The following is a 17,150-nucleotide window of genomic DNA, read 5'->3' as shown; positions in this document are numbered from 1 at the left end:
TACTTTCTTTGGATGAAGACAGCCTTTGGTGTAGTTGGTGGTGGTTCATTTCAGTAGCCCTATGATCTCTTCCATTCCACATTATTGTGCAATATCTACTTTTCATTGCCTGTCACAATTTGTTTTAAAAATGAAACATTTTCGTTACGTTTAAGAATCACATGGGAAAGTATGGTCAAGGAGGTTCTTTTCACTTAACTAATGTGGAACCCAAACATCAAAGCGATTAACATAACCCAGCTGGTATGAATGATTTTCAACACTTGATTTGGATATTTTGAGTACGTCGCCTATCTACTGCATGGCATAATGTTGATTGGTCTCAATTAATCTCTCTGATTGGTAACAACTTCAACCGGTCTGCCTGACCTTGGAGCATTGCTCAGTGAGAAACGTCCAGTATGAAATGTCACCACTTTTAACACATTTGATCGGTCACAGCATGGTCTCCATACACTGAACAAATCTTTTGCTTTTCAATTGCGTTTTTACCTTTCTTGAAATAATAAAGCATAGTATGCCAAAAATGTTGCTTTTCTTCCATCTTAAATATTAAAATGGCTACACAAAAATTCACCAGTTTTGATGTTTTATTAAAAATGCGTGCTGATATGACACAGTCACGATACAGTCTAACAAAACTGTTTCGAATGATGTTAAACACAGCTAAGCACTGCTAGAGCCACCTTACGGGAAGAAGCAAGTGGCCCTTCGGCCAGCCCGAGAGTCGGATCACATGTTCTTATCCACTCTGCCAGTCTCTGTTTTTGGAGCGCTTTATTTATCCATTTATATTTAAAGTTGTTGCTGATAAGGAATCCTGTGCTTTTGCCGTTTTGCTGTTTTCTTTATGCCTTACAGCTCTTTTTGATCCCTCATTTCCTACATTACTATCTTTTCTTGCATTTAATTAATTTCTTAAAATGGTGAAATATTTTTAAGTTCCTTCCTCATTACTCTTTGTGTGTGTTCTATTGCTGTTTTCACAATTAGCATCCTAACACAAAATACTGATTTGCATTTATACCAGCTTAAGTTTAATAACACATAAACTCTGTTCCTTTTAGCTCCATCCCCACTCCTTTTGGTTTTTGATGTAATAAAAAGACATCTTTATAACTGTGTGCCTCAAAACATAAACTAATAATTCCTTTCATTGCATTAATCTCTTAAATTATGTAGAAAACACATGTGGAGTTAGAAACTAAAGTTACAGTAATACTAACTTTTAGATTAATAACTTAAGAATATATATATTAGTCTTTTAAATCAGGATGAAAACAAAAAATGCAGTTAGAAACCATTGTTACAATAATGTTAGATTTTATAACTGCCCATATGTTTACCTACTGAGATCTTTATATCTCTGTACAGCTTTGCGTTACTGTCTAGGGTTCTCTTATTCCCCCTGCAGGACTCTCTTGAATGGAGGCTTCCCTGGTGGCTCAGGTAAAGAACCTGCCTGCTAATGCAGGAGACACAGGCTCAGTCCCTGAGTGAGGAAGGCCCCCTGGAGAAGGTGATGGCAACCTACTCCGATATTCTTGCCTGGGAAATCCCATGGACAGAGGAGTCTGGTGGGCTTAGCAACTAAACAACTCTCTTGAACATTCCTTACAGGGCACGACTTAGTGGTAACAACCTCCCTCAACTTTTGTTTATCTGGGAATGTCTTATTTCTCACTTCCTCTTGAAGGAGTCTTGCTGGATTTAGGATTCTTAGTTGACAGTTCTTCATCTTCTAGCCCTTTGAATATACAGACCCACAGTCCTCTGGCCTTCAAAGTTTCTGGTGGAGAGATCTGTTGATAATCCTATTGAAGATCTTTGTATACAACAAGTCACTTCTCTCTTGCTGTTTTCAAGAGTCTCACGTTGGCTTTGTGTGAGTTTGATTAGGACATGTCCTGGTGTCTGTCTGAGTTCATCTTACTTGGAGTTGGTTGAGTTTCCTGGGTACTTATGTTCATATCGTTCATCCGATTTGGAAAGTTCATTCATTATGTCCCTGTTTGTTCTCTTTGCCTCCTCTCTCCCTTCTGCTGGGACTCCATCAGTGTGTCTGCTGGGTTGTTTAGTGGTGTCCCACAGGTGCCTGAGGCTCCATTTACTTTTCTCAGCCTCCTTCCCGGCCTTGGTCATTTCCGTCGTTCTGTCTTCACATTCACTAATTCTTTCTTCTGCCTTCTCAGATCTACCTTTGAATCCCTTTAGTGAGTTTTAAATTTCAGTTATTATAGTTTTCAACTCCAGAATTTCTTTGTGATTTTTTTTTAATTGATGTTTCTATTTTGTTCATAATTTTTTTTTTACACTTTCTCTGTATTTTCCTTAGTTCTTTGAGCATCTTTAAGACAGTTGTGTTAGAGTCTTTATTCATCCACCATCAAGTCTATTTCAGGGATGATTTCTGTAGACATACTTTTTCCTGTGTAGGATCTATACTTTCCTATTTCCTTTTTTTTTGGTGATTTTTGTTGTTATTGTTGAACACTGAACCTTTTTAATCTTACTAATGTAAACCTAGAAATCGTACTTTCCTTCCTTCTCAGTATTTGTTTTCTTGTTGTTGTTGTTCATGTGGGGTTGTTATTTTTATTTTTATTTTGGATTGATGTCTCTGTGCAGAGGATCAGGGTGAGATATAAACTTAGGTTCTCACATCTTTTCTTAGCCTGTTCCTTTTTCCAAGGCACATGTAGTCACTTTATCATTTCCTCTGCATGTGCAGTTGTTTTTGAATGTCCTAGGTTTAAAATTTTTCCCCAAAGAGGAAAACACTTTGGTAGGGATAAGAGGGCACCAGTCCTTTCAGTCCCCTGGAAGTCACTTTCACCAGGTGGGCAGGTGCAGCAGACTGGCTGTCTCTGCTCCTCTGATCAGAAGCAGCAGTCAGAGCGCCACTCCCAGTTTTTAGAGGACAGCCCACCCTGCTTCCTGCCAGTGCTTCAGGGCACGTGCACAGCTGCCCCCAGGCCCTGGATTGGGGGTTGGGTGGTGCTTCTGTGCTAAGAGCTGAGAGCAGTTACCCTCTAGTCCTTCAATAGACTGTAGACTTCCAGAATAGTCATATTGGACATGTTCTGCCAGTGGCTGTCATCCAGGTGGGAAAGGGGACCCTGGTGCTGCCTGCCCTCCCATCCTTCCAGATCTTCTCCAGTGGTTACCTTAGGGAACAAGTTTTAAGCTTTGAGCCCTTCATGGGATTTTTTAAAACTTAAAATCTTAAAGAGTCTAGAGGGACAACGGGCTCATCATGGAACCACAGCCTTAATTGTTCAGACAGTCTCTGAAATTAGCTCATAAATAACAGGCAAATGTGGCAACATGGAATTCAGCCGTTTTACTGTATGCATGTTCTTCCTTACCTGCAGGATAAGGGAAAACTACTGGAAGATTGTCGGCTACAGAAAGTTGATCTCATAGCTCAGGTGAAACAACTTCAAGAAAAACTGAACCATCTGGTGTGTTCCATGAGCTTCCAAAACATCGAGATGGAGGACTTTAAATACCAGCAGGCATTGGCATCTCCATGTGCTTTAGAAGATGGTTTGAGTGATGGTTCTGATAACAGTGAAGAAACTGACAAATCACCTCCTATTGATACATTTAACATCATATGGGATCTAGCTGAAGTCACTGGAAATTCGGATTCATTGATAAGAAATGAGCCAGATGCTCCCACGGGAGAGCAGGCCACTTTGCAGGACAGGTCACTCTGCTTGCAGGGCCACTTGCATGGGTGCTCCCAGGACCTCACCCATTCCCAGGGGTCCAAGCCCTTGAAGAACGTGCTCAGGACGATGGGCCTGTCCCCCTGGAGCTCCCCTGAGGTTGTCAGGGAGGACTCAACCCTTGAGCCCCTGCCCAACCTGCCCCTGACACCCTGCTCAGATGCCCTGAGCCTGCACAGCCTGGACACCTCGCTTTGGGATGGGACAAGCACCCACGTGCTCCAGGCTGACCAGTCGGGGCGGCTTTGTTACCCGGGCGAGTCAGCTGCAGGAACAGCCCCTAAGTGGGTGGGGTCTCCATTAGCTGCAGACGGCGTTCCCTCTGCCAACCACCATGCTCAGCGGGTGCCTGTGGTAAGTGGTCTCCCCAGGCTCTGTCCTGATCTGGGTCCATGGGATGCTGAAGGGCAGTTTGTTCACACTGGGCTGTGTCTCTGTGGCTGGGGGAGTCACAGCTGCAGCCATTGTTGGCTCACCTCTTGATGTGGCCATTTGGCCAGGCATGGGTGAGCACTTGGCACTCCCTTGGTCAGCAAGTGTAGGGACGGTCAGCGTTCTGCAGGACGGACCCAAATCTACTGTAATAGGAACATCCAGAGCACTTGGGTTGTTTTTAACAGTACATGAAATGCATTAGCCTTACTCAGATCCACTGCACGCCTGAGTTTGCTAAGTCACACTGGCTTTGGGAAGTGTCATCACAAACCCATCTTCGTGTGTGGTCTGCATATCAGCTCTTAGTTTAGAATATGTATTTTAGGTTTATTTTCAGTTGTATTTCATGTTTCACAGGCTCTACATATAATGTGATCAGTTTCAAGGACACTTCAATGTATTATTTTGGGGTTAGGTTATAGTTTATCTAACATAGCTTTGAGATTTTGTGTATCTTGGATTAGATGAAAAATAAATTATAGGATACATGCAATTTGAAGTATCCATGTATTACCACTCCATATCCATATGCTTCCATTTTGTATCCATATGCTCCCACACATCATGCAAAATTTTAAAAATCTAAAATATTTGCCAGTGAAACCTTTAAAATATTCCTAGAGAAATGTAGATGAGTTTGATTAAAACGAACGTTATGACCTTGTGTCCACCAGCTTTGAACCCTTTTCTGTTTGAGTTCTATGTGGGAAGGTGATAAATTGAGGTCTTAGAAAGTTTCCATCTGGGAAGTTCAATTCTATGATATAAAAATTATCATTTTGTGACCATTTAAAAATCTACGTGTTTGAACAGGAGAAGGATGTTGAAGATTTTATCATAACATCTCTTGATTCTCAAGAAAAGTCACGATCACCTCCTCTTGGGTTAGAAGGAAAAAGCGATGGAAAAAGTGAGTCAGCCACGAGCTTTGTTTTTACAGTTTCAGAGCACAGACTGGCCCGCGTCTCTGTGTCTCTGCATCTCTCTCTGTCTCTGTCTCCCCCCGGGTTTGTGTTCTGTTACTTGAGGACCTGAAGGCATTTGTTCCTGAGAAGGTCACATGTATTTCGCGGGGTCCAGTCCACAGCACTGTACTTGTTTCAGGGGCAGCATCGAGTCCACAGACGTTCCTGAGGTTTTGTCCTGTTAGTGCCCTTTATAGAAACTAGCAGCGGCCAGCACCATGAATCCAGACGTCCTTTGCGGGGTGGAGACTGGAATGCAGGCCAGGTGCCAGGCACAGAGCTCCGGCCGTGAGGATCCCTGAGGTCCTCGGCAGGCCTGTTGGCGTATGTGAGCATGTGACTGTCTCTCAGGGGATTGGAAGCACAGTAATGGTGCTGCGCTCTTCCTGCAGGTCAGCTCAGATCCTGTGGTCGTACTGCCAGGCTTCATCCTGTTCCTTCTGAACAGCCAAGTGTCCTGGGTAGGTTTTCAAGACTTTGGAATGGTCTCTTCTCATGTTCAGATCCACTTAGCCTCTATCGATGGTTCTTGGTGGTCCTGCCTATATCGTCACAGCGGTGGTCACCACACCATGGCTCCTGACCTCACACTTTTATAATTGTTAGATTTTTACAAGTGAGTTACCTCAAGGTGTTTTAATGAAGTCCTCCTTGGCTCCTGGGGCCCTTTTGATGACAGGGCAGCAGTGAAGTCCAGATCGGAGGCCGTGTCAGCATTCGCAGCTCGGGGCCAGCTCTTTCCAGCTGACGCTCTTGCTTCCCCCGGCAGCAGCTGCGCGATGTAACAGTGTGAGCGGCTGCAAGGTGCGTCCCCATGCAGCCTCTCATCCACTGTCCTGAGGACACCACATTCAGCTTTCAGAGGTTCACTCTAGTGTTTGTTCCTAAATCACAGCTTCGAGTTAAAGTAACAGGTCTCCGCCTCCTGGCAACAAACCCCGCCCACCTCCTGCCCTGATCCCTGGAAGCCCAGCCTGCACTTTCTGCCCCATCACCAGCCAAGAGAGCCTGCACTTCAAGGACATGTGTCCAAGTGCGGCTGTGTGCTGCCCTCCACGGCCTTCCCTGTGTTCTGGATGTGGTCCTCGCCTCGGGTCAGACCCCTCATCCTTTCTGTTCTCTACAAGCTTCTGGAGAAAAGTGTGTGCGAGGTGCTTTCTGTATGAACATTGACATCTTCCTGATATGAGGCTTGGGCTTGACTGTGGGTGGGCAGGCAGGCAGGTTCCTGCAGAGTTTGGATCCCACAGTCCTGGGCCTGGATGTGGTGGGTGTAGCGCCTGGCCCCAGAGCGTGTCATCCACCTGAGAACGCCTCTTACTCCCTGGGTTGTCTCCCCTGAGCTTCCTCTCTGCTGTCGTCTTCATTCTTATTGACCACATGTTGGACCTCCTGGACTTAAAACTTTCTCTTTTTCCACATCTTTGTTTTCTTGTTCTCATATTCAAGAGAATTTTCAGAGCTTCTTAAGCTTCCTACGATTTGAATTCTGTTCTGATTTCTGATTCTTCCTTTTCTCTTGAGGCTTCCATTCCCCTTCCCGAATGATACTGCCCTTGTCACTTCTCTGGGAGTTTTAGCTTTTCTGATGTTTTCTGTTAGCTGCCTTGACTCTGTTTCTTCTGACTCTCTCAGTCTCTGTTTCTCCCTGTCTTTTGCTGTGTTTGAGTGCTCCTTGGCACATGTGAGAAGTTAGACTTCTGGGCCAGTCCAGCCCTGACTGTGCAGTGTGTTTCCAGGTGGTGGTGTGGAGTTTGCAGAACCACTGAGCCAAGGTTCGGGAAGACTGGGAGCTCCCACTGCCAGCCCCACAGCGCCCCCCGTCACCCCCAGGGACTGCCGACGGCCGCTGGACACCATGAAGGAGAAGGAAGTCCATCCGAAGCAAGTGAAGGTAGTGGCTGTGAGGAGGGGCCAGCTCAAGGGGCCTTCCCTCTGGCCCGTCAGTAGCTGTACCAGCCTCAGCCCTGCTCTGACTTTGTGCCTTGTGTTGTATTTCTGGGAGGAGAGATGCTGCTGTTGGGAGGGTCATAAGGACAGTTGTCCCAGGTGGGTACCCTGCTACACTGGAGGGGCCACGGCCATGCTTGGGGGGCCAGCGCCTCCCATAGTGCCTGTCACAGCACAGCACACAGTGGGCCTGCCCGCACAGTGTCGTCATGAGTCTCAAGACAAAACTAGATCTGTGTCCTGAGTCTAGTTCAGGTGTCGGAACTCACAACCCTGTTTGGGAAGCAGCTGTGGTTCCTGTTTGTTTGGCCTTGGAGGCTTTCCTGAGACGACCTGGGGGCTCTGTGCCAGGGCACCCACAGAGGTGGGAGGGGCTGCGCTCTGCAGGCTCAGGAGAACCCACCCCGCTCTGCTTCAGGCCCATGGCGCAGAGATGTGTTTTCATCCTTCCCTGAGTCTCCACGAGGTGTTGTTCTTTGCTCTTGAGAAGGAAGATCTTTGCTTTTGGCTCGTACAGCCCAAAAAGAACGCATGTTTGGCATTGCATGGCATGGGCACACCCAGGATGTTGCCATATTCCCACTGCTACTGTTCTCAGGATGGTGGAAACGACAGGGGGTCCAATGAGTCTCTGTTTTGGAAGCCCAGACGGTCACCCTGAGCCACCCCTGGGCAGCTCCTGGGTCCCAGGGCTGAGTCCATATTGGCCTCTCACAGCTGTGCTCCAGAGGAGCACTCGGGTCAAGCTGGTTCTCTGCGATGAGGAGAGATGGCCACCCCATCGGCGTCCAGGGATTTAACCTGCAGGCAGAATATAAACATTTTTCTAGCTTAGCTGACACATGACAGCATAAGGATTTACATGTCTGTGTTGCGAAATGACCACAGTAAGGTCAGTTAATGCCTCCCCTACCCTGAAAGGCAGAATTCAGGGGGAACTTTTCTTCTGTCTTCACTTTAGAAATCTTTTTATGGCAAAACCATTGATGTAAACTTGGCTGAATAAGTAAATATGTCACTATTCCTTTTTTTTTTTAAGATTTTTTTTTATTCTTTGGCCGTGCTGGGTCTTCAGTGCTGCTTGCGGGCTTTCTCTAGTTGCAGCGAGCTGGGGCTGCTGTTCGCTGTGGTGCGTGGGCTGCTCGGGTGTCTTCTCATTCAGAGCACAGGCTCCAGGCACTAGGCTTCAGTCCTTCAGTCGTTGTGGCTCGTGTGCTCTAGAGCGCCGGCTCAGTAGCTGTGGAACTCGGGCTTAGCTGTTCCACGGCATGTGGGATCTTCCCAAACCAGGGATCAAACCCATGTCTCTTGCATTGCAAGGTGGATTCTTAACCACTGGACTACGAGAGAGCCCCCACTGTCCTGTTTTATTCAGGTAGTAAGTGTCCACAAAGGAAGCAATTTTGACGTTAAGTAAAATTTTCTTTGAAATTCTATTCAAAATGATATTGTTTTTATTCCTGTAAGAATTGTAATTGAAGTAATATCTTGTAGCTGTTTCTTCTTTCTTTTTTTATATTCCTCAACTCTTTATATGATGTAAGACCATAAAAAACACGTTTCTGTTAGTGTTTCCCACCCAGGCAACCTCATATGAGGATTCCTAATTTTTAAAGAAGCCATTTGGTTGTTAATGACCATGTTTTATGCTTAGGCTTTGACACTTAGTATTTGATGCTTAGGTATTAGAAATGAAAGAAAGAAACTCAGCAAAGCCCTTTTCGGAAGCGCTGGGGTGGTGGGAGAGAAACTCAGGAGTGGTCACCCTGAGGCGGCCTGTCCTGTTGGTCGGAGCCCCGCTGCCACGTTCCCCGCTGGCTGCCCCCGCCCTGCCTCACAGTCCTCAGCTGGGCATGTGGACCTTCCACCCTGGGGCTGAGTCTCAGGAGCATCAGGCAGTCACAGCTCGGCCTGTCCTGAAGCTGGGGACACTGCTGAAGGTCCGGGTGGCGAGGGCAGAGGACTTCGTTCGTCACCACTGTTCTTCTCCAGTGTGTTTTTCAGAACATGTGGCTTCTCATCATGTGACCCACAGCCTGCGGGCTCCCTGTCCACTTGACCCTATCCGTCTCCTACCCCTCCTTTCCTGTGGCTGCTGTTTGCATCCATTCTGTGTCATGTACACTGTTTTTTAATGTGAAATTGTTTTAGGGTGTTAAAGATGACTGCTTTCAAAATAAACATATATTGTGGCGTCCAGCATATTTTAGTTTTTTAGCCGCATCATTAGATTTAGAGGAAAAACCTGTTTCTGTTATAGTTGAGTGACTAGTTGTTCTCTCTCACAAGCCTCCAAGTTGCTCTTTTTGCATTTCCCTAAGGTGCCCTTGTGGAGCCTTTGTGTGTATGCCATGGGCTCGGTCCTGGTGCCCAGACACGATGTCGTAGCCCCAGCTTCTAGGAGGACAGCCCTGGGTAGGGGCTGCTGCCTTCCGCTCTCAGCTTCTGTGTGTAGGACAGACAGCTGGCAGGTGTGTCCCGTGTCCCATGGCTCTGTAACCACCCCTCCAAATCCCAGTGGTATGGAAGACCCTTGCTGTGCTCACAGACCCCGTGGTGGGGACTCTGGCCGAGCTGGGGCATGGGAGGGCTGCAGTAGTCAGTGGTCAGCCTCGCACTGTCTTCAGGTGCCTCACCGAAGCACAGATGACTGTGTGGCCCTCGGGTCTTCCTCCTGGAGGGCAGCTTTTGTCCCAGAGAGCCATGGAGCCACCTGGCATCTTGCTGACCTGGCCGTGGATTTCCCTGAAATGAGTGTCCACCTGAGGGAGCAGGCGGGACGCTGGATTATAGGGTCTCTCTTGGAGCAGCTCACACAGAAATTCACTTGTCTCTGACAGTGGTGGTGGTGGTGGTTTAGTCGCTGAGTCGTGTCTGACTTTTTGCAACCCCACGGACTGCAGCTCGCCAGGCTTCCCTGTCCTTCACCATCTCCCGGAGCTTGCTCAAACTCATGTCCATTGAACCAGTGATGCCATCCAACCATCTCATTCTCTGTCACCCCTTTCTCCTCCTGCCCTCAATCTTTCCCAGCATCAGGGTCTTTTCCAATGAGTCAGTTCTTCGTGTCAGGTGGCCAAAGTATTGGAGCTTCATCTTCAGCATCAGTCCTTCCAATGAACATTCACGGTTGATTTCCTTTAGAATGGACTGGTTTGATCTCCTTGCTGCCCAAGGGACTCTCTAGAGTCTTCTCCAGCACCATAATTCGAAAGCATCAATTCTTTGGCACTCCGCCTTCCTTATGGTCCAACTCTCACATCCGTATATGATTATTGGAAAAACCATAGCTTTGATTATACACACCTTTGTTGGCAAAATGATGTTTCTGCTTTTTAATATGCTGTCTAGGTTTGTGATAGCTTTTCTTCCAAGGAATAAGTGTCTTTTAATTTCATGGCTACATAAGAAAGCTGAGTGCTAAAAAAGTCAATGCTTTTGAACTGTGGTGTTGGAGAAGACTCTTGAGAGTCCCTTGGACTGCCAGGAAATCAAACCAGTCAATCCTAAAGGAAATCAGTCCTGCATATTCATTGGAAGAACTGATGCTGAAGCTGAAGCTCCAGTACTTTGGCCACCTGATGGGAAGAACTGACTCATTGAAAAAAACCTTGATGCTGGGAAAGATTGAAGGCAGGAGGAGAAGGAGACCACAGAGGATGAGATGGTTGGATGGCATCACCAACTTGATAGACATGAATTTGAGCAAGCTCCGGGAGTTGGTGATGGACAGGAAAGCCTGGTGTGCTACAATCCATGGGGTCACAAAGAGTCAGACAGGACTGAGCGACTCAACTGAACTGACAGTCACTGTCTGCACTGATTTGGGAGCTGAAGAAAATAAAATCTGTCACTGTTTCCACTTTTCCCCCATCTATTTACCATGAAGTGACGGGACCAGATGCCACGCTCTTAGTTTTTTGAATGTTGAATGTTAAGCCAGCTTTTGCACTTCTTTCACTTTCACAAGAGGCTCTTTAGTTCTTCTTCACTTTCTGCTGTAAGGGTGGTGTCATCTGCATATCTGAAGTTATTGTTATTTCTTCCTGCAATCTTGATTTCAGCTTGAGCTTCATCCAGCCTGGCATTTCTTACAATGTACTCTGCATGTAAGTTAAATGAGCAGGGTGACAATATACAACCTTGACATACTCATTTCCCTATTTGGAAACAGTCCGTTGTTTCATGTCCAGTTCTGTTGCTTCTTGACCTGCATACAGGTTTCTCAGGAGGCAGGTAAGGTGGTCTGGTATTGCCGTCTCTTGAAGAATTTTCCACAGTTTGTTGTGATCCACACAAAGGCTTTAGCTTATCAATTAAGTAGATGTTTTTCTGGAATTCTCTTGCTTTTTCTATGACCCAATGGATGTTTGCAAGTTGATCTCTGGTTCCTCTGTCTTTTCCTCTGACTGTTACAGGAGGAAAGTTTGGTTAGCAGTGGACTCTGTTCAAAGGCTGTGGGGCAGCCTGGTGAGCCTTCATGGGTGACAGCAATGGTGAGAGGCTTCACGCCTCTTTTCCTTCTTTCTGAAATGTTTATCTGTTTCAGGCGTTGCTGCAGATGGTGTGTGATGAGAGCCACCACATCCTGGCCCTGTCTGAATACCGAGGACCCCCCCACATCCTGAGCAGGAGCGAGCCTAGTGCCCGCCTCGAGTGCCTTCCATTGGGGGGCCAGGGCCTGCTGGAGGCAGTGCCTGCTCCCAGGGAGCATCCCACCCCAGGATCCCAGAAGGGAGAGAAGGTACAGGCCTTCAAGGTAAAGAAGAGAAGCAGTGGGCATGGACCAGTCAAGAAATGGGAGTAAAGGGACAAGAGGCAGGTCAGCGGTAGGCGGGGAGGCCATGCCTGGTCAGCCACTCTCTCACTCGCATCCTTTGGGCTCCAGCCCCATGTCAGCACCTTCCTGACCCTGTTCAGGCAGGAGAGGCTGGGCGAAGAGGCGTGACGGAGCTCTGCTGGCAGCTCATGATGGAGATGGGTGTGGGGACGGGGTCTGCGACCACAGGGTCTCAGTGTCCACTCCTTGACTGAGAGGCAGCACGGAGGTGAGGGACAGATGCTGAGTCCCCACGCACAGGGAGCCGGCTGGCCTTGGAGCGTGGCTGCAGCAGTGGGCAGACCCCGAGCTTTAGGGGAAGGGTGCAGGCAGGCCCAAGCTCGCCAAAAGGCAGCCAGGCTATGCATGGTCTATACAGACAAACCTGCACACACACACCCACACACCCACACACGGACCACATAGATGCACCTGCGTGTGTGTGTGCACAAACACACGGCCTGGCTTTGTGTACACACACGCAGACACATATGCAGACACACTCAGGGCCTGGCCTCTCCTAGCCCGGGGGCTCGTGTACACACTCGCATTCGGCCTGCCCTCCCATAGTCCCAGGCTCATGTATACACAGACACACACAGACACTCAGGGCCTGGCTTCCCCTAGCCCCAGGGCTCATGTACACAGACACATACACAGACACACACACAATTCAGGGCCGGGCCTCCCCTAAACCTGGGGCTCATGGACACACATACACACAGATACACACACACTCAGGGCCTGGCCTCTCCTAGCCCTGCGGCTCATGGACACACATACATATGCACCCACACACACACTGACACTTGGCCTGGCCTCCCCTAGCCCCTGGGCTCGTTACACACACACACACACACACTCAGGATCCGGCCTCCCCTAGCCCTGGGGCTCTGGTATAGCAGTGGGAAGAGGTTTGCTTGCTGGTGTGTGTTCCGTCTTCGCTGGGGTTGAGGGGTTCTCTGCCCCCAGAGGTACTGCTTGCTCCTGCTGTCCAGGGTGCTTGAGGTTGTGCATGTGTCCCTGTCAGTCAGGTGGGTCCTGTTGAACCTGCAGGATGGGTCTGTAGAAACATGGGTTTTTTGCTTTGATATTTTAGGCATCTTCCAACGTGGGCCTGGACTGGAAGGGAGACTTCCTGCAGACTGTACAGGAGGCCTTTGAGAAGGAGCGGGAGATGCTGAGAGTGGAGCTGTGGCCCCAGCTCTGTGGCTTGGGCCCTGGGGGCTGCGGCTCCCTGCTCGAGAGGCTGGAGAAGGTGGTTCATGAGCAGGTAAGCTGTGCCCCTACATCCCCCGCAGCCGGTCCTGACACAGGGGTGACAGAGCATGCTTCAGATGTGAATTTCAGTTCCTGTATTTCACCTGATCTTAGAGGCAGTGATTGCTCCTTTTAATGCATGATATTCCATGAAATGTAAAACTCAATGCATTTATTTTCCTTCACTATCTCTCTCTGTTCGGAAAATAACTGTCCTTTCCCTGAAAACAAATCAGCAATTCTAGGCAGCCCAGCTGCAGGTTATGAGCGCTGAGCCCAAGGTCAGAGGGTCAGCACCGCAAGGCCCTGGGAGTTCTGTTCCCGCCAGCTTCCCCATCTCCCTCCCTCACCCCGCCCCCCACCCTGGCAGAGAGGGTCAGGGTGCATGGCAGGTGTTGACCTGGCCCAAAAAGTGAGACCAAGATGCTGGGGGGGAGCCTCATGCGATCTGAGAGTCTGAGTGCCACTGTGCCCACATTCACACCACACAGTCGTCACACACATCCTGTGGCAGCGATCCTGGGAGCAGGGGCTGCTCCGGCTCAGCCCCCAGCCCTTGGGAGCCCCTCTCCTGCCGTGTCTGACGTCCCCCTACCCTGCCTCTTCCCCCTGTCTCAGGGGGACCAGCAGGAGAGGTCGTTGGAGCACCTCTGCCTGTCAGACAGGAGCAGCCTGCTGTCGGAGATCCAGGCTCTGCGCGCCCAGCTGCGGATGACACACCTGCAAAACCAGGAGAAACTGCAGCAGCTGTGCACGGCGCTGACCAGCACGGAGGCCCGCGGGAGCCGGCAGGAGCACCGGCTGCGCAGGCAGGGTGGGTGTGACCCCGACACTCGCCTGTTGGGTGGTGTGGGCGGGGCGGCCAGCCCCTCATCTCCCCAGGCCACCAAGTGCGTGGTCTGCGAGGCTCTCTGGAGCTTGCACGTGCACCTCTGGGCTAGTTTGAGAGTGTTTTGCACCTCTGTTCCTGAGGGTCCTGGTCTATAGTTTTTTTCTTATGGTTTCAGTGTCAGGGTGACGCCAGCCTCCTCCTTAGTGTTTGGAGAGTTCTCCAGCAAAGCCATCCAGGCTAGATTCTCTGGTAGGAGGAGTGGCAGGTGGGGTGGCATTTCAGGATGACCACGGGATGGTCACACCAAGCTTCATGTGCTAGGCAGGGTGGGCTCCATGCAGGTCCATCTTGGCTGAACTCCAGCTTCTGTCCCTGGGAGACCAAGGCCTGAACAGCACAGGGGTCAAGAGGACACGTGCCCCCCCCCGCCCCCAGTCACATTACATGCCTTGCATGGCTGGGTGGTCCTACTTGCTCTCCCCCAGTGTGTCTCTGGAGGCTCAGCCGGCCATAAGGTGAGGCTGGCAGTGGTGTGAGCAGAAGGCATGTGTCCTGAGTATCCTGGTGCAGTTGTAAACAACAGCTTCAGGGTCACAGAAACTTCCTGTCTCCCCCTAGCCCCCTCAAAGTGAACATATTCCATCCCTGTTAGTTTGTTACTAATGGTATGCTAAGTCATTTGTGTGTTCACTCTGGACTCATGAATAATGCTATTTTAATTTGTTTAATCTTTCTTAGTTGAATTATTGGCATATAAGGTTGAGCAGGAAAAATGTATAGCAAGTGACCTGCAGAAAACCCTGAACGAAGAGCAAGAGAAAGCAAATAATGTCCGAAAGCTGCTGGTGGCAGAGCAGAACGCTGTCAGAGACCTGAAATCTGAGCTCTGCGAGTGTCGACAAGACAACGAGCGGCTGCTCAAGTCCCTCAACGAAGTGCAGAAGGAGGTCCTCCAGTTGAGGTGCGGCCCTCCTGCAAGGCTCCCTCTTCTAGCTGTCCTGTCTTTAGGCTTCTGGGCAAAACTCAGTGCATGTTGCGTGGTTCCCACCACCTTCTTCCCAGCCTTGAAGTGAAAGGGGATGTCTGGAGCCAGGTTTCCCCCCATGTCCTGATCCGTGTGGGGGAGTGCCACTCTGCTCCCATGGGTTGGTAGGGGTTGGGGACTGAATGCACAGTGGGGCCCACCAGCCGGGTCCTGGGAGCCCCTGGCACTGGCCCACGTCCCTTTGAGAGCCCATGTCTTCACTCAGGTCCATGCTGGATAGTAAGGAGAGTGACCTGCAGGCAGCACTGCAGCATCTGGAGGGTGAGCGCATGAAGGAGCAGGCCCTGCAGAGCCAGCTAGAGGAGGAGCGGCTGCAGCACATGCAGAGAGAGGGCCAGAGTGCCAAGACCCTGGAGGTGATGGGGCTCAGGCCCTGGGGCCTGGGTTGGGGCTGTGAGGGGAATCCCTGTGGGCATAGACACGTGTGGCCCCCACCACCACCACATAATCGGTTTTGCGAGGCCAGCGCAGCTTCAAAGCCTTGTGGGCACCCCACCCGTGTACCGAGGAGGCAGAGAGCCAGCACCCCGTGGCAGCCATGTGGCTGTGTGTCAGGGGTGTCCCCCAGGCCTGGAAGAGCTGAGCACCATGTGGGGTCCAGGGCTGCAGGTTTGAGGGGGAGGCAAATTGGGTGGTGGCCCTGTGCTCGGAAGAGCGCCTCATCCAGAGTCACAAGGCGGGTGGTTACTGCTTGCACCCCTTCACCCAAAGGAGAAGCTCTGGCTTCAAAACTGGCTAGATGCTATTGCTCTTGGTTTGATCTTTCTTGCCTCACTGTTCCCTGACGCAGGAGTTAAGGGCGTCTTTGGAGCAGCAGTGCGCCCAGAGCAACCAGCTATGCGTGGTGCTGAAACATGAACAGACAGCGAAGGACAACCTGCGGCAGGAGCTGCAGATCGAGGCGTCACGCTGTGAGGCACTGCTGGCGCAGGAACGCGGCCACATGTCTGAGCTGCAGCGGAGCCTGGAGGCTGAGCGGGACCGCGCGAGAGAGCTGTCAGAGGCCCTGCAGCATGAGCGCGTCCTGACGGAGCGGCTGAGCCGGCGGCCTCAGGAGAGGCCTGCACACCAGGCGCTGCTGCAGAAGCTGCGGGCCCAGGAGGAGCATGTGCGCGAGCTGGAGGTGGCGCTGGAGGCTGCACAGCGGCGTGCCCTGGAGGCCGAGGCGCATGTGCACCGCGAGGAGGTGGAGCGGGAGCAAGAGGTAAGTGCGGCACCGAAGACGCCTCCGGAGACCCTGCCTGGAACTCGGGAGAGGCCGGCGCGGGGCCGGGGACGGGTAGAGCAGGACGCATGCGAGGACGTGAGGACAGGAGCGGAGCTGAGGCCCAGCCGAGCGGACACACAGCCGTGGAGCAGGTGGCAGAGAGACAAGGAGACGCTGGTGAGCGTGCCTATGCTGGCCCCGGACTGCCCCTCGGCCTGGTTGCTGCAGCCTGGTGGCACGTGGAGCCAGGAGCTTGTGTCCTCCTACCTTGTTCCTTCCCAAGGTCGTTGTGAATCCTCAGGCCCAAGCAGTTCCATGTGTCTCCGTGAATGGCGCTTCGGCTTCTGTGTTAAGACCCTTGGGGTCTCGGTAGGAATTGCACTGAGTCTGCAAAGTGCTCTGGGGGTGTTGTCTCCTCAACAGTGTTAAGTCTTCCCATTGGAGAAGTCTGAGGGTCTATTCATTTATTTGCTCAGTTGCTTTATTTAGATCTTTGTTTTATCACTTCAGGTGGTAAACCTTGCATTTCTTTTGTTTATTCCTAAAGGTTATATTTTGATGCTGTTGTAAGTGGTGTTATTTTTTACTTCTGTTTTCAGATTGCTTGTTGTGACCGTGTAGCAATGCAGGTGACTTCCATACTTGGATCTGGTGTCCTGCCACTTCGCTGAACTGGCCTATGAGTCCCAATATTTTTAATAGATTCTTTGGAATTTTCAACATTGAAGACCATGATTTTTGCAGAGAGGCATAGTTTTGCTTGTTGCTTTCCCACCTGGAAGCCTTCTCTCTTCTCTTTGCCTGACTGCCCTGGCCAGAACCTACAAGAGTGCTGAAGCAGGCGCGAGGGCAAGGGTCCAGCCCCATTGCCGATCTTGGGGGAGCAGTCGTCTTTTACCACTG

At 50.2% G+C, this 17,150-nt stretch overlaps 1 protein-coding gene across 12 annotated transcripts in view; it reads left to right on the top strand.

Moving 5' to 3' along the window:
- The window catches only part of PCNT (pericentrin), a 104,999-nt gene that overhangs the window by 69,776 nt on the left and 18,073 nt on the right, over positions 1-17,150 (top strand). For 8 of the 12 annotated variants that reach the window (XR_011465644.1, XM_070377794.1, XM_070377814.1 and 5 more), the window contains 10 exons: positions 3,375-4,088; positions 4,983-5,079; positions 5,527-5,595; positions 6,874-7,028; positions 11,634-11,828; positions 13,003-13,176; positions 13,782-13,977; positions 14,734-14,956; positions 15,246-15,396; positions 15,831-16,424. Coding sequence is in view for 11 of the 12 variants with exons in the window: in XM_070377794.1 (XP_070233895.1) it covers positions 3,375-4,088; positions 4,983-5,079; positions 5,527-5,595; positions 6,874-7,028; positions 11,634-11,828; positions 13,003-13,176; positions 13,782-13,977; positions 14,734-14,956; positions 15,246-15,396; positions 15,831-16,424 (2,568 nt within the window). In the remaining variant the exon portion in view is untranslated. The remainder of the gene's footprint in view (positions 1-3,374; positions 4,089-4,982; positions 5,080-5,526; positions 5,596-6,873; positions 7,029-11,633; positions 11,829-13,002; positions 13,177-13,781; positions 13,978-14,733; positions 14,957-15,245; positions 15,397-15,830; positions 16,425-17,150) is intronic. The other 4 variants (XM_070377843.1, XM_070377836.1, XM_070377859.1 and 1 more) reach the window with 2 other exon arrangements.

The sequence above is a fragment of the Bos mutus genome, chromosome 1 (assembly GCF_027580195.1).
Source record: "Bos mutus isolate GX-2022 chromosome 1, NWIPB_WYAK_1.1, whole genome shotgun sequence".
Taxonomy (NCBI): Eukaryota; Metazoa; Chordata; class Mammalia; order Artiodactyla; family Bovidae; genus Bos; species Bos mutus.
This window is presented reverse-complemented; position numbering and strand designations above follow the sequence as displayed.